Raw genomic sequence first — 16412 nt, forward strand, 5'->3', positions numbered from 1 at the left:
GCTGGCTTTTTATGGCAACGATTAATAATTCAGTAATTCTCTCTGCAGTGATGCTGTTCTATTTATAAATATTTTATTTAGCTCCCTGTGTCCGTATTGTCGCTACCCTCCCCTTTGCTTCCTGACGTCATACCGGGCTCTCGGCGATGCCGTGGTCACCGCAGTTACCAGCAAATTCTCTGTGCTGGGAAAATGTTAATGCCTTTCCTCATTTGCATCTCTTCATTGTCCTGTTTAAGCCTGGCCTTGGTGGCGTGGATGTGAACATTTACTGAGTGCTCTCTGTCAGTCAAACCCCGATTTCAGCTGCAGCCTGGCCCCGGGGTAGGCGGCTCCATGTCTCTGTTATAAAACTTTCCAGTTCCCAGCACAGCCATGCAAGTAACTCTGTTTTCTTTCTGCATTTCTCTTTCAGGAAATTGCAGCTTATTTAATAACGTTTGAAAAGCATGAGGAGTGGCTAACAACCTCCCCCAAAACCAGGTAATGTTCTCCTGCTCAGCACATTGACTCTCTCGCGCTGATGACTTGACTCACTGATCAATGCCTTGACCACCAAGTGGAAACTCCCAGTCATGCCTGATGGCTTGTGACACCAAACTCTCATTAATTGCCTTAATGAGCATTTTATTGAATGAAATCAGATTGATTAAAAATGGAACAGCTACAGTCTTGGCAGGTTAAAGTTTTAACCCGATTGCTCAGGATTTAATTGTATCCCTTCAGATGAGCAGATCTGAAGGCTCTGAGCAAGGTCGCGGGCTGTTTATCTTGACAGAGCTCCCTTGCCTCTAACTTTAAATAAATAAAAAAGCACCAGCCCCACCATGTGCTGCCTGTTCACAGACAGGCACGGGGATTGTTTGTGTTCTGGTGTTTCCCTTGCTGGGGTTAAGTGTTTGATGGTGAGGAGGTCCCAAAAAGCTGCATTAACAGACATGTTTGCAGTTTATTATTCAGTAAATGTCATGTCTTCTTCGTGCTGCCATAAATGTTTAACTTCTCGCTCCCCTGGGAACCCAGACATGGAGTTTTGGCTGTGGATGTTTTCCTGCTGTTTCAGCTATGTTCTGGCTCCATACGTCTCACTAACGCAGAGAACGACTCTTGCTTTCTGGTCTTGCTGGGCTTTTGCTGTTTTTCTTTTTCCCAATCACCCCTTTCCTATTGCAGAGGGCTGGGCCATTGGAAGGAGCCTGCTGGGAGCCAGGTGAGAGAAAAGCCTGTTCTAGCATCCTGCATCCCAGCATCATCCGTTGCAGGGGCCGGTGCCGCAGGCGCCCGGAGCAGCGTGCTCCAGGTTTGGCATCACCTCCTGCTGCCATGAGCAGGGACAGAGGTCCCAGTGGGACACGGGGAGCAGTGCCACCCTAACAAACAGCACAGATTGATTCCAGGTGTTCCACAGCACCCAGCTGAAGAGAGGATGGACGTGAAGCCTTCTCTGCACCTTTGCAGTGCAGCTGCAGGTGGGGCGCACAGAGGACCTGCTTTCCGTGAAATATGGGAACAAAAGAGCTGTGTTGTTTTACTTTTGTGGGCTTTCTCCCCCTCAAACTGTGTATTTTTGTGACATTGGTAAGTAATGCATTTGCTTGTTGTATTAAAATGTGGGAAGGAGATGTGGGAAACCCAATTGTTTTCCCAGTGATTGTCAAAGACCTGGAGCTGCCATGGTGATGGAAGGGCCCTGAATGGATCTTTCCTGCTGGTAGCAGCTGTGAGGCTCTCCTTGGCTGCAGAACAGCAGGTAATTCAGTTAATATTAGCAATAGTTTTTTCTGGGTTGGTAATCCCAGTTTCAGAATTAATTTAAAACAATTTCTGGCTGAGACTTTGCCAGAGAAGCCTTTTAAGGGGTCAGAAAACACATTAACTACTCTGGCTCTACATGGTATCATTAAAGATAGAAAATTATAAATGTTTTTGTAGCAGCATCTTCTGATTTTAAGAGCTTGGTTTGCTAAAGGCAATGCATGAAAATAATTCTCTGATGAACATTTCCTGTGTCTGCAGCTCTCTCCACAGAGAGCACAAACACATTTCCTTGCCTTCCTCTTGTGTGTTTACACTTGGAAGAAAGAGTGTCCCAGGAGAAGGAAAGTTGTGACATGAGTTCAAGGTCCTTCTGAAATTGTTCAGTTCATTTTCTATTTTTTTTTAATATAAAAATTAATTGGAAGAGTTAAATGCTGAGTTGCTACAATCAGAGCTCACTGTATTACAGAATTAATGACATCGATTTGGCACTGAACTGGAACACTCCCCACTCTTTGTTTGCTGCTGTGGGTGCTACTAATTTCATCTCACAAAATTAATAAAAATTAATTGCATCACTGACACACAGAGAGTTTCCTAATACAATGATGTATAGTGTGCTGTGAGGAGTCACTGCTGGATGGATGCCATGGGGCTCTGGGCATGGCTGGACACTGCGTGTGGGAGCTGCTGCTGCTGCACCTGTGGGCACAGGGCTGATATTGGTGATGGGGTTTTGGTGCTGTCCAGCCCAGTGAAGGAACTGCTGCAGAGAGTCAGGCCAGGCTGGGCTGTGATGCCTCACAGGTCACTGAGCTAAGGCAGAGCATGGCAGTGAGGGCTGAGCTGGTTTGGAGCCAGGCTTGCAGTTTGAAATGTTTTCATCTCTTTCCCAGAGTTTCCCATGTTTACAGCATGGATGGATATTGCTTTAGTCATGGACATGAAGGGGGGGCCCTCTTGCCATTGAAGGAGCTATGACAAACCTTTGCCAAAGGTCCCTAACATGACTTTTTTTCTGAAACTTCGTGTTGAATGACTCCAGTTGACTGAATACACTGATATAAATATACTGGAGCATTATTACAACAGCCTTTTGAGTGCTCCGGTTTATCAACATAAATTAGCAAGTACACCTCACAAGCAGTGACCTTGAGGCTCCCTTGGAATGGTGTTTGGTTACTTGATGTGTGGGCAGAGGGTTGATATTGGTGATGGGGTTTTGGTGCTGTCCAGCTCCAAAAGGAAGGAACTGCTGCAGAGGGCCAGGCCCAGCTGGGCTGTAGTGCCTCACAGGTCACTGAGCTAAGGCAGAGCGTGGCAGTGAGGGATGAGCTGGTTTGGAGCTGGTTTGGAGCCAGGCTTGCAGTTCTGAATGTTTTGTTCTATTAACATCAGATACTCTCTGTCCCAAACAGAGTATCCCATGTTGCAGTTCTGAATGTTTTGTTGAACGACTTTCTTTTCTTGTTGAAAACTTCTCATTGTACAACTCCAACTGACTGAATACCCTGATATAAATATACTGGAGCATTATTACAACAGTCCTTTGAGCGCTCCGGTTGATCAACATAAATTAGCAAGCACACCTCACAAGCAGTGACCTTGAGGCTGCCTGGGAATGGTGTTTGGTTACTTGATGATGTGCCGGGTAATCCACAGCGGGTGTTCCGGCAGCGGGGCGGGGGAAGCGTTCTGCTAATGCAGCAGGGCCAAGTGGCTGACATTTCCAAGTTTAAATGCAAATCACGATGACAAAAAAAAAAATTACTTGACATTTATATATCAAGTAGAACTTAATTGTTATTTACTTTGGAATTTCAATGACAAAGTCAATTTTCTGAGTCCAGGAGCATTCTGCCAGAGGGAGATACTTTGCTTCACTGTTTCCAGGTGCCTTTTGTCATTAGCATTTGTACAGTATTTTAAAAATATTCTTGAGCGATCTGAGGTGATGTCACTGTTTCACAAGTGGGCCCCAGGCAATGGAAAAGCCTTGGCTGTGCTCAGAAGCTGCAAGGTCAGTTTTCCATCTGGGAATGCAGTTCAGATGTGTCTCTGTCCCATAAAGGACACAGGGGGATTGCTGGGGGGACCAGCCCTGCTCCATGGTGAGAGCAGGATGGGTGCAGTCCCTGGAGTCTCCCCACATCCTGTCCAGGTGTCCATTCCTGCCCAGAAAGCACACCCTGTGCCTTACCTGCCCATCAGTCCAGCATAAGGAACATACCCTATCCGGGATATCAGCAGCATCGTAAAGAAAAGTTAGGATCTTGCAGTATATTAATTCTGTATTAAATAATTAATAGTAAAATTAATTGAATTACTCCATTTTCAGGTAAAAAAATAGGGTAATAAATATTCATAACTTACATTATTAAGGGAATTTCCATTTCCTATGTCGTTAAAGTGAGATTAGGTAAGGTTGGGTTTAAATGAAGATTGAAAACAATTGTGCTTTGGAATTAATTCACTGTGTTAGGCCATTACCTTGTGAGCCTTCTTTCCAGTGTGCTCTCTGTGAGAGCTGTCCCAGTGCATGGGTGGATGCTGCTGCCAGGATGTCCTGGCTGCTGGGAAATGAGAGAGGCTCCCTGTGGAGGAGAAGTTCCTGGGAACTGGAGGTTGTGGAAAAGCAACTGCCCAGAGCTGTGATTGGTGGCAAAAGTTCTGTCCTCTCCCCTTGTGCTAGTTGCAAATAAAAGTCCTCTCGAGACTTTGTTTAGACTTTCAAGGCACGTTTTAAAGGTCCTGCTCTCTCATATGGCTCGTACTCTCCATAGGATCCAGGACCATTAACCTTGCCTGTGGGCAGTGCTGAAATTTGGGTTTTCTGCTGGTGCTGCTGGGAGCTCTGCTGGCATGTTTGGGGTCACACACGACCTATTTTCCTCTGTGGAAGGCAGCGTGTGTGTGCTGTCAGCACTCCTGGCTCAGGATGCTGCTTGACATAATCCCTGCTAAATGTGGCACATCTCTCTTTACACTTTATAGATTTCATGACTCTCAACACTTTCTTCTCGCTGCTTTCAGTATTTCCTTCTCTTTATTGTCCCTGCAGAGAATAAACAGTGCACAGATGGTTTTAAGAGCCCTTCGTTCGTATGGATTTTTAGCTGCTGTGGTCCAGGGGTGTTGAGACACCAATAATGAATTCTTTTAACAGCTCACTGTGTCGATTGTAAAGTGACCTAAGGGCAGAGTTGCTGGGAGCCATCCAGGATGCCTGGCCTGACTCAGGAAACGATCTTCAAGTATTCCTTCCAAATTCTTCCCATGGTGAACCCAGTCTGGTGTGTGCTGCTCCTCTGGGAGAGCTGGTGTCCCTCTGTTTTCAGCTGGCAGCTCAGGAGAGCTGTGTCACAGCAGAAGATGTCACTGTCCAACTTGGACAACCAAGGCAAGAGGTCTGTGTTTCTATTGTGGATTCACCTGGCACAGAGGCTGAAGGTTGGCCCCCCAGTGGCTCTGCAGCCTTGGGCTTTCCCACATCTCAGAGGGATACCTGTCAGAGATGGTGGCTCCACAGCTGGTCCATGCACACAAACACCTGCCCTCACTGCCTGGCTTTGCAGGCACACAGGGCTGGGGTGCACAAACTCCTTCCCCTCTTCATGTGGACTCATAAGAGTCCTGCAGCGTTGCCCCTTGGAGGAGAAGAGAACTCTGGAAAACATGGAATAGGCACAAAAAGCAATTATCTGATAACAAAGCAGTGAAATCATTCAGCAAACCCATCTGCCTGCAGCAAGGCTTGGTAGGCTTTCCTGTCAATGGGTATGGCCAAGGAAGACAATGTGGCTTTGGACAACACTGACATTGAGTATTTGGCAGGCTCTGACTGTTCTTGATCCCATGTGGGAGGATCTTAGGGTTGAGGAGGCTGCTTGGTCTGTGTGAGCCCCCTGTACTGGGCCTGATGGGGGTTCCCAGACTGCAAGGCAGATCAGTGAGGAGCTGCCCTTGTCCTGGCTAGAACAGAGGAAAGAATGTGCTGGAACACCTGTTGGTGTGGGCTTCTGATGGTCACACCCAGACCTGGCAGACAATTCCATATTGTCCAGCTTTCTGTGCCTCCTATCAAAGAGGGCCATGAAGGACAGGATTTGATGGCTGTAGTGGAACCACCTTGGACCTGCCCTTTCCTGTGTCATATGTGCAGGCTGCAGAGTGGCAGAATACCTGCTGTTTGTTCTTCAGGCCGTTCTAAATGGCAACAAAATGAGTCTGTGTCGCATTTTAAAGATTTTTGCAACTTAATTTATATTCTCATATGGCACTGAAGAACCTTCTTTTGTCCAGGAGGTAAGATATGCAAAAATAACCTTTAAGTTGCTCCTAATTGACCCATAATGATATTCTCTTGTTTCTTCCAATACATTCTCTGCGTCAAAAACACCATCCAGCAACTGCTTGTTGCATCTTAATGGCTGCAAATAGCAACTGATGAAAAATAAACTATTTTTTTGGGTTTTTTTATTTATGGACAAGGATTTTTCCATCTAGGAAACCTGGCCCTGAGGTTGGAGTGCAGGGCTGAAGCAAGGCACCATGACCATCTTGGGCTGGGAGGGATTGGGGCCCCTGAGGGTGCCCTGTGCCAGGGGTTGATGCTTTGATTTTATGATGGGGACAATGTATTTTATGACAGGCACAGTGTTATTTAAGCTGCCCATTGGAATGTTAGCCAGCATGTGCTGGTGACATGGAACTGGGGGAAGGATGTTTGTGCCTGTGTATGCAGAGCAGCTGGAAGCATCCCAGAGGATCTGCTGCTCAGCCTGGAGAGGACAGAGTGGTTTGTGGTGTGGTTGTTGGAAGATGAGGAGCTGCCTGCAGATGTTGAGGTTTTCCTTTTGGTGCTGAATAAGTGTGTGTAGGCAGGGAGCAGGCTTTGCTTTTGCTGTGGTGTGAGGAGTAATTGCTTGGCAGGCACAGGTGCTGTAGGTGTGCAGTGACATTGTAGTGAAACACTGGACAAGTGTGTGACTCTGCTCAGCCCAAATGTGGAGCAGTTGGTGGGTGAGCAATAATGAAGCTGAGAGCACTGATGCAGGTGTTCAGGTTTGAATTTTTCTTCTTTTTCTTCCTAGTCCTGAAAACACAGATTCACAACAATCTGGCAAAGATTCTCCTCAAGTTACACTTGGTTGGCGTTCTTGCTATGCGCACTGTAACAATACTTTAATATAATTAAATTTTAAATTCCGTGTAGAATCTGGTGGGTAGGCAGATGTACCGGTATGTTAAACTTTATGTCACTTAAAAATGGTTCTCAAGTACATCAGAGGGAGCCCAGCCAGCTGTAAAATGATCTGCTTTATGGCGCTGCTTCACAGCTTTGGTGTCTGTGTTTTAATTACAGCTGTACCTAAAGCCTCACACCCTTGGATAACTCTGATGGGCCGTTTTGTTTCCTCCAAGTTCTGACAGGATGTAAAGTGACATGAGGGAAGGTGCTGCCGGGGTTTTCCAGAGCTGCTCTTTGTTGAGTTTCTGACTCGTGCTGCAGCAGCTTTGTTTGCTGTAAACACACAGTGCAGCCTGCTGCCCGGGGCTGCTGCACCTCAAGTGGCATCACCAGGGTGACAAGTGGTAAAAGGGGTTTTAGGAGCCTCTTAGCAGTCCTGGGTGTGTGTTGGGACTGGTGTGAGGAGAAGATTTGTGGCCCCAGGACTGCTGTCAGGGCAGGTGAGCATCTGCCCCTCTGCAGCCCCTCTGCCCCCCTGGCTCATCCCCAGCACCAGCACTCACCAGCTGAGAGGGGCTTTGCCATTTGCTCTGCAGAAAGTGGAGGCAGTGGCTGGGCTCGGTGCAGGATGAAGATTTCCAGTGCTGTGAAGTGGGAATCTTGTTGCTTGGCAGGCAGAAACCATTAATGGTGCTGTTTCTGGAAATAAAGAAGTGGCCTCGTCCAGAGGCATCCCATGTGATGATTTGCCGAGTTGTGCAGCATGATTTATGCCTAGCCGTGGGATTATTGTTTGCTATTGATTCTGAGGGAGATGAAGCATCAGTAAAAGCCCATCAGAAGCCTCCCAGTGGAATGTGAGAGCTGGAAGTTTTCCTGACAGAAATCCTGTTGCCTCTTTGGTGGTGGCTCAAAACCCACTGCCCAGCCAGTCTCTAAGCATCATCTTGCAATCCTTTCTCCTTTCAGCATTGCCTGATGTCCAACAAGGATGTACTTGGTGCTGCAGGGAGGTGTTGAGCTGAGAGGTACTGATGGATCCCTTGGGGATCCTCTGGCACCCTCTGCTCTGCTTCCTGCAGACAGTAGCCATGTCACTCCCTGTCCTTTGTCAGAGCACGTGTGATTCCTGCTGCCGTCAGTGAGAGTGAATTGTGCCCATAGTATTATTCCTGAATTTATTTTGTAAATGTCAAGGATAAACAAATTAAGATAAGTAAGGCTGCTCCATTTCACTGTTCAATTTACAAAATTTTGATGAGACCAATAACATCTGTCCTGGTTCCATCTTCTGGCCAGCTGAAGGTGGCTGTGGGTCTGACAGCTCTGCTCCACCTGTTCCCCAGCAATGTTTACAGACAGGGGATTTACAAGTGAGTCATTAAATCTTTTGGTTCTGCCTCTGCTCTGTCTGACTCTAGTAGAGAAGCTGAGATGGTTTGGCTGACAAAGAGCTCCACCCTCACAACTGGAATTGTTGTGTTGCCTTAAGTGCTGTTGTAAAAGGCGAGTGGTGGTGAACACATTGCTGCGAGCTGCAGTGGAAGTAAAGCCTTAGTGGGGTGTGCCTGATCTGCAGCCTTCCCTTCTCCTGCTGGTCCTGCAAAGAGGAACTGAGGTCTCCTGGTTTCCTCAGGAGAACCTGGACACCAGCTTAGGAGGTGTCAGGTTCTGGGTGCATTCCTCTCCTTGGCTGTGGGTCTGAGGACCAGAGCAGCATATGGAGCGTCCCTGCTGTCACTCTGTGCCCTCTGGAAGGTGACCATTTATTTCTCATCAGTCGAGCCTCTTGCACAGCAAATGGGTCATGCAGGGGAGATCTTCTTGCTGGATAAGCAATTAAGTAAAATAAACTACTCAGAGGACAAATTATACAGGATTCTTGCCCCGTAACAAATGAATTAATTGACTTTGGTATTTGTGGGATGTTCCCACTATTTTATTTAATTCTCTCTGGCTAAAGGGCTCCTGTGTTTCCCCCTGCTCTTGTGCTGCTGCAGTGAGTAAACAGGGTATTAGGGGTTGATTTACACAGTTGCAAGCAAAGGAAGGAAAGTGATAATTGTGGGGACCTTTCCACATTCCCTTAAGAGAGACAAAACCTCTTTCAGCAGCATGTCCAAGAGTCTCTGTTTGACCTGTTTCTCTGGGGTGCCATCAGTTCTCTCTGCAGCCTCACAGAGCTCATTCACAGCAGGATGGCAGCACAGCATGGGCTGGAATCATGACCTGCACACAATTGCAAGGGCTTTGGAAGCACCAGTGCTGCAGGGCACCAGTGGGGCTGCTCCTGGAAGCACAGCACAGTCAGGAGCTGAAGTGAGGGTGCAGGGCTGGGGCTGTGTCTCTGTGGCAGTAACCCCAAGTTGTTTTGAAGGCTTTGTCTGGATCTTTGGAAGCAGTGGCTGCTGTAGCAGTGTGTTACCTGGGATATCACATGGAGCAGCACTGCAGGATTACAGATTCTGACCCTCAGCTGGGCCGGTAACTCATGAAACCATTGTGCCAAGTTGCTTGGTTTATTTACAGTAATTAAATTAAAGCTCAGATACAAATCTTTTCTGTGTAACAGGATTTGTCAACACCTAAGAACCGTTGACATTGTTGGACCAGCTGCCAAGAAAATTCTCCACGTGTAAGGTGACATTGGGTTCACCGATAGTGCCCAGTCCCAACTCCCAGTGCCAAGGTGGAACATGGCTCTTCCACTGTTCAGCTTCCACTTTGCAGATGCCTCAGGCCAGGGATGGTAACACTGGTGGTGATGTGGCATGGGGAGCCTGCTCCCTGCTCAGTGGCATTTGTGATCCCAGATGGCTTTAGAGCACCCAACCAGTGCTAAATTGTGCAGCAAACTTATTTGATAAACTGTGGCCTTTGAGAATAGCACTGGCCAAGAGCAGGGCAGTATTTTGTGCTCTGCTTTAAATTTAGGATATGAAAGATTTGGAGGATTTTATAATGGCAGCTTTGTGTGCTTGCTCTGTCTCCTCTTCTCCCACTGGTTTTACTCCCAGGCTTTTCTAACTGCTGCTCTTGTCTGCTTTCTTTTCCTCTTCAATCTTTGCTCTCATCTCCTCAACTCCTTAAATTTATAAAAAAAGTCACTTCTAATCCTGCACAGATCCCAGATCTGGAGGGACTGTTATATTTATTACAGCTTCCTTTAGTCTGCCCACCTGCCTTTACCAAAATCCCTTGTATTGGGTGAGATATTTGGTCACAGCCAGAGGCTTGTGCAGGTGGGACACCAACCCAAGCAGGGGATGTGTGGCACAGTCCCAGTGTCGTAGTTTTGATGTGCCAGACTGGGCAGTGGTTAGAGAAGGGTTCTGCCCTTAGGAAGGACATGAGGGCATTCTGGGTAATGTATGAAAAGGATCAAATGAGCAGGGTTTGGGTTTTTTCCTTCAGATTATGTAGTTCATAGGAGAGCTAACATTTAATCCAAATTTCTTGCCAATATTAAAAATTTGGTGAAGTGTTGAGTTTGTGAGGGTCCCCAGGATGAGGTGAGGGATGAGAATCTGACTCCATGTTCTCAGAAGGTCTATTTATTATTTTATGATACTTATATTATATTATATTAAAGAAAGCTGTACTAAAACTATACTAAAGAAAAAGGATACAGAGAGAAGGCTTAACAAGAATGGTAAAAACTTGTGACGCCTCAGAGTCCAACACAGCTGATGGTGATTGGTCATTAAGTTAAAACAATTCACCTGAAACCAATCAAACCTGCACCTGTTGCTAAACGCTCTCCAGAGCACATTCCAAAGTAGCAAACACAGGAGAAGCAATTGGATAATTATTGTTTTAGTTCTTTTCTGAGGCTTCTCAGCTTCCCAGGAGAAGAAATCCTGGCAAAGGGATTTTTCAGAAAATCTGACAGTGACAGTGAAGTTCTGGAAAGTGGAAGTCTTGCATGGCATTAGCACAATTGCAGCATCTGACTCCTTGCAGGGACTAGATGAGTCTCCACTTGGCACCTGAACAAGTAGGTTTCAAACATGCCAAGGATTTGACAGTTGCATAAGATCACAAGCGGAGGGAGGGAGGTGAGAGGAAAGCTGTGGAGGCCGTGCTTGGATCCTGGGAGAGGCTGGGATTCCCAGCACGGCGCTGGCAGGGCGTTCTGTGGGAAGCATCAGTGTCCATCAGGGAATGCTTCATGTCCTGGGATTTGGTCTGGGGGAAGCTGAGTGCTGGGCCTGCCTCAGGCCCTTATTCCCATCTCGTGCTTCTCCTGTGGCAGCTGAGCTGGAACGTCCTTGTGAGAACATTGTCCTTGGATTTTATCTAATCACAAAAGGTCACCCCTTGGCTGTTCTCTGTCAACCCAGCTCAGAAAATAACAGAGGTGAGAGGAAAAGGAGGGTTTTGATCAAAGGAAATTGGGCAAACTTTGACCCAGCGATGCTGGGTGCTCTGCTGGGTTTGGGGACAGTGAGCGTGGCTTTGTGGTGGGGTGACACAAGGTTTAAAAGAGCAGTTCATACTGAATTGTAGGGTCACAAATTAGGGCATGATAGAAAAAGGATTGGCTGTTTTAACAAGAGTTGGTTTAGGCTAAATTAATCTGAAAATGTGTAATTTCATCTGAACTAAAAATACTGGAATGTAATTAAATTCCAAAGTAGGATGAGCTGAGAGGGTGTAAGAAAAGATAAGCATCAGAATAAGACAATAATTGAGTTTGTATTGTAAACACATTCCTGTAGGAATTTGGGATTTTTAAGCTGCTTCATTAGAAATTTTAAGTCGAGAGTACTTAACAGCTTGGGAATGTTTTGGAGAAGTGGTTGACTACTTTTATATTTGTCTGTGTTCTTTATTTGCAGGATTTTCTATATTTGGGGTTAATTCTCTCTTATCGACTACTAGTTTATTAATAAGTTTGAAGGGGAATAAGGCTTAGAATTAGAAAATGTGTATTTCCACGTGAAGCTGATTGTTTTGTGAACTCATGTTTTTCATCTCATTTTCCCTAAAAATAGAATCTTTAATATATACAGTTGATAAATTAGGTTGGCACCATTAAAACACTGGTAATTCTGAAGTGCCTCACATGAAATACTGAAGCAAGTATGTTGTCTTTGTTGTGTGCACAAGTTACTTGTTCAGTCCATCAGGTAGGAATGAGCCAGGTCAGGTCATGCTGTGCCATTCTCCTGTCACTCATGGCAGCTCTGTGAGGGAGAGCTCATGGCTGGGATGAGTGGGGTATCATCTGAACAGATCAGTGAACACTGATTTGAGCACTAATCAGCACAATACCTGCTTGTCAGGCTGTTTGAAAACCACTACAATTGATGGTTTGAGACTCCTTTCTCACACCTGTGCAGTGAGTGCTGGATGGGGGATGGAAGAAATGGGTGCAGCCATGATCTGAGCTTGATCCAGACCCCAAACACTGTGGGGAAGGGAGGTGATGAATAGAATTTAGTTCCTCTTTGGTGATGTTTCACACCCTGCTCAGCACCAGCATGTTATGGAGTTGTGTGGTTTTTTGCGAAAAAGTTTTTTGCAGGAAAAATGCAGACAGGTTTTCTTCTTATTGACTAAAAATACCCTTAATTCTGAAAAATTACTTTGTGGATCTTCATATTTCACAGACTATAACTAGATTACTACCTTTTACTGGAATACTTTGTGTTAATGAAGACCGATTAGAATTACATAATAGATTTCCTCTAAAGAAGGCATTATGTGGTTATTTTTTACTGTCTGGCATTCTAGTTAATTGCCTTGTCATCATTAATTGATGGGACTAAATTGATATAAATAAACAGATGATATTTGTGAGGTTCATTTGAAAGAGAGGAAGGGCTGAGAACAGGCTGCTGCAGGGAATTCCAGCAGGCTTGGTCAGTGCCAACACTTGTGAGCCCATTTGGAGGAGGCACAGTGAGCTCTGCCCTCCTTCCCTGGGAGCCCTCACTTTGCCTGGACAGGGCTGGGCTTGCTTGTGCTGCCCCATCTTAAAGCTGACCTCAACAGCTGGCTCAGTCCTAAGCTTCAGCCCTACAAAGAGCTCATGGTCCTGGTTATCAGCTCAGGCATCCCATCCCAGCTTCTGGGACAGTTTGAGCATCTCTGGTTTCCAGCTTAATCCAGATTTATGTACATAGTTGCTATTAATCAGGAATCAATGGAGTCCCAGCAATCGATGGAGTCCAAGGCAAATCAGCATTTTTAATTGAATTGCAATATTGCAAATGATGCTTTTGCCTGGACAGAGTGAGCTGGTGGTGGCTGTTGAGCAGCAGTGTCTCCTCGCCAGCCCTGTCCATGGTGCTCTGCCCATCTTCTGCTGTGCTGATGGGAGACAGATGTGTTACTGGACCACAGCTGGGGAGCTGCTCCCTCCCACACCAGCATCACCAGTTCCTCCAGTCTGTGCTGCTTCACTGTTTGCAGTGTTAGAAGTTCATCAGCTGTTGAACTGCATTTACAATTTGGAGTGGTTCTCAATTTAAATTTATAATTATTTATTATTATTCCATTTTCAAATATTTACGGATTTTTACAGTGTCTCAAGTCATGAGTCAAGCTGCATGCTGCTAGCAGAGGGAGAACCCTTTTTCTTCCTCAGACCTCTGCTCTCCTCCCATCCCCAGTGAGATGTTTCCCAATTGCCAGAAAAGCCCACATGGCTCCCATCTGCCTCAGTGCTGGGGGGGTGACACCAAGGACATGGTTCATTTGCATCATGGCAGATTTCCCTGGTATTTGGTGTTTTGGACAAAACCAAGGTAAAATTTCCCTGCTGTGTGGTGTTTTGCACAAAACCCACTTTGACACAGTTGTGGAAACCTAGTTAGCCTGGAGCTGGTGTTGTTACAAGTGGGGAAATTGAACAGGAAGTAAGTTAACTAAACAAATAGAATTTTTGTTCCATTTTCTTCCTTCCCCACAAGATGCAGCAGTGTTTGCACACACATGTGTTGCTGCTGCACTGGGAAGTGAGCAGATTTAGAACTGAAGTACCACCTGCAGGAGGAAGCCATATCCAAATAAGTCTTTTAAAAGTTAATTGGAGCCCTTGGTCCTCACTGCAACAATCTGTGTCCATGGAGAGAGCAATTGATAAGGCAGAATGGCTGCTGGCACCTGGGGGCTGGAGCCCTTTGGTCTGTGTGAGCACAGAGAGGGAACGGGGCTCTCCTTGGTGCACCAGGGCAGATGGTGGTGATTAATCTGAAAATAGTTTAAAGCATTCATGAATTGTAAGAATTAATTCCCAATAAATCAAATGGTAGCCCCATGGGAGTAGGGAAGAGAAATAAATGAGGGCTAAAGAAATTGATAAAAATCCTTGAGCAATAAAGAGATGAATGCCAGTTCTTTTAAAATTATATTTAAATGAACAAAGTTGATTTAACTGGCTTTTTTCATACCTTGTACTAAGATTTAGTTCTACAGCATGACATTATATCAAGAAATAATTTGCAGAAAGACTTTTTAGCATTTCATGTGCATTCCACTTAATGACAATTTTAATATTCTGTCTTTGGTCCTACATCGTTACGGGGAGGCTTCAATTGCTCGGTGTGCTGAGGAGTTCATAAAGATTGTTTCTAATTTCTTTTTCAAGTCTGTTATAGAGTTCAGAGTGATCAACACGTGAATTATCATGTTGCTGAGTAAAATGTGGGGAAAACTGTTTGTTAACTGCTTGAACTAAATGTGCAGCTTTGGGACAGTGCTGCTTCCAGAAGTATTTTCCTGCCTAGGGAGCTCCAGACAAGGTGCTGAACTGAGTTCTGACCTGCAGAGCTCACACACTTGGTTGAGTAAATAACATATCTACTTAATTTTTAACCTGTTTTGGTTTTTTTTTTTTTAATTGTCTCTAAAAGGAAAATTATAATGAGGGAATTCATCAGGCTGAGTAGCCATGATAGGCAGAGGTGCTGTGTGAGTCTTGTGGAGTTCACACTGAGGGGCTGAATCAGATCAGTTGTATCACTCTCATTAGTGCTGGCAGCACTGTTACCTGTTTTCTAGTTGTGTCAAGAGCAAGGACACAAAGCAAAGACATGAATTTCTGACCCATTAGTGAGTACAGGTCTTAGCACAGGAGAAGTGGTGCTGGTTGGAGTTGTTGCTGTACTGAAGTGCCTGGAGCTGCTCTTGGCCTCTGCAGCCTGACAGGGACACCCACAGGGGCATGGACAAGGCTCTGCCTCCCCATCACTCTCACTGAAGGTGCTGTGCTTGGCACCTGCCTGCACTGTGCTGCAGGGACATCACTGCTGGCAGAATGATCGGGTCCCGCCTCTGTCACAGAGCCCCAGATGTTGTAGGGATTCACTTCTCTACCTGCCTGCACTGTGCTGCAGGGACAGCACTGCTGGCAGAATGATCAGGTCCTGACTCCATCAGCAGAGCCCCAGATGTTGTAGGGATTCACTTCTCTACCTGCCTGCACTGTGCTGCAGGAACATCACTGCTGGCAGGATGATCAGGTCCTGCCTCTGTCACAGAGCCGCAGATGTTCTAGGGATTCACTTCTGTACCAAAGCACCATGCAAACAGAATATCTTCACAATGTGGTTTTGTGGTACCAGCATCTTGATCTCTCCTTAAATTGCCCCAAGGAGCTGCTTTTGGGGTAGGACTTGTCCATAAGTATCCCACCCACACCAAGGAGATGCCCAGCAGCTCTGTAGTGCTCTGCAGCTCGTGTTGCAGCCATCAGCATTTATCCTGATCTTGCAGAAGGGCTTTCCTTGGCAGCCCCTGGCAGTTCTGAGCAGTGGCACAAAAGCCAACTTGGCACTGGCATTGTTCAGTCCTGTTTGTTGGAGCCACAGGTAATTACTCCCATACTTAATGAATCACATTACTTTTATTGATGAACACAGAGGCTACATGCTGGAAAGAGGAGGTAAGGATTAAGTTTTATGGCTTACTGCTGCTATGAGAAGGAGCATCTAGACACCAATTAATGCCCCCTTGATGGGATTAGCCATTGCCTTAACTGCAGCTCTGGATAAAATTGCTACGTCTGTGACTTTCGACTTTAACTTCTTAAATATTGTAGATATGAAGAAAATTCACTTACATCTTAAATGGAAATGACATTTAATTCTAGATACAAAAAACTTGCAGCCTATTTACATTTCCTTGTGATTTATACTTCCTACTACATGGATAAGAAGACTTATCTGAAGTCTTTATTTCATCCCTGTAGAGTTCAAAGATCAGAAAAATTTCAAACATAGAATCTGTGATTCCTTCAGTTGCTTTGCCAATAATTCCAACTTGGAGTGTGTATAGTGGAGGTTGTAATGGCAGCAGCCTCTCCCCATGAGATGCCATGGCTTTCCAGCAATTATGGTGAAGTCTGAACATCTACATAAAGTTTTTGAGGGGCTTTTCTTTGGGTTTTGGACCCACAGGTGCAGGCTGGGCACATGCTGGGGTTTCTTTTCTTTCAGGGCAAGTGTGAATCATG

At 45.7% G+C, this 16412-nt stretch overlaps 1 protein-coding gene across 6 annotated transcripts in view; it reads left to right on the forward strand.

The window, feature by feature from the left end:
* CAMTA1 (calmodulin binding transcription activator 1) overlaps positions 1-16412 on the forward strand; it is a 242706-nt gene that overhangs the window by 62787 nt on the left and 163507 nt on the right. For all 6 annotated transcript variants that reach the window (XM_074558614.1, XM_074558616.1, XM_074558612.1 and 3 more), the window contains one exon: positions 416-483. In XM_074558614.1, the coding sequence (XP_074414715.1) occupies positions 416-483 (68 nt within the window). The remainder of the gene's footprint in view (positions 1-415; positions 484-16412) is intronic.

The sequence above is a fragment of the Zonotrichia albicollis genome, chromosome 25 (genome assembly GCF_047830755.1).
Source record: "Zonotrichia albicollis isolate bZonAlb1 chromosome 25, bZonAlb1.hap1, whole genome shotgun sequence".
Lineage (NCBI taxonomy): Eukaryota > Metazoa > Chordata > Aves > Passeriformes > Passerellidae > Zonotrichia > Zonotrichia albicollis.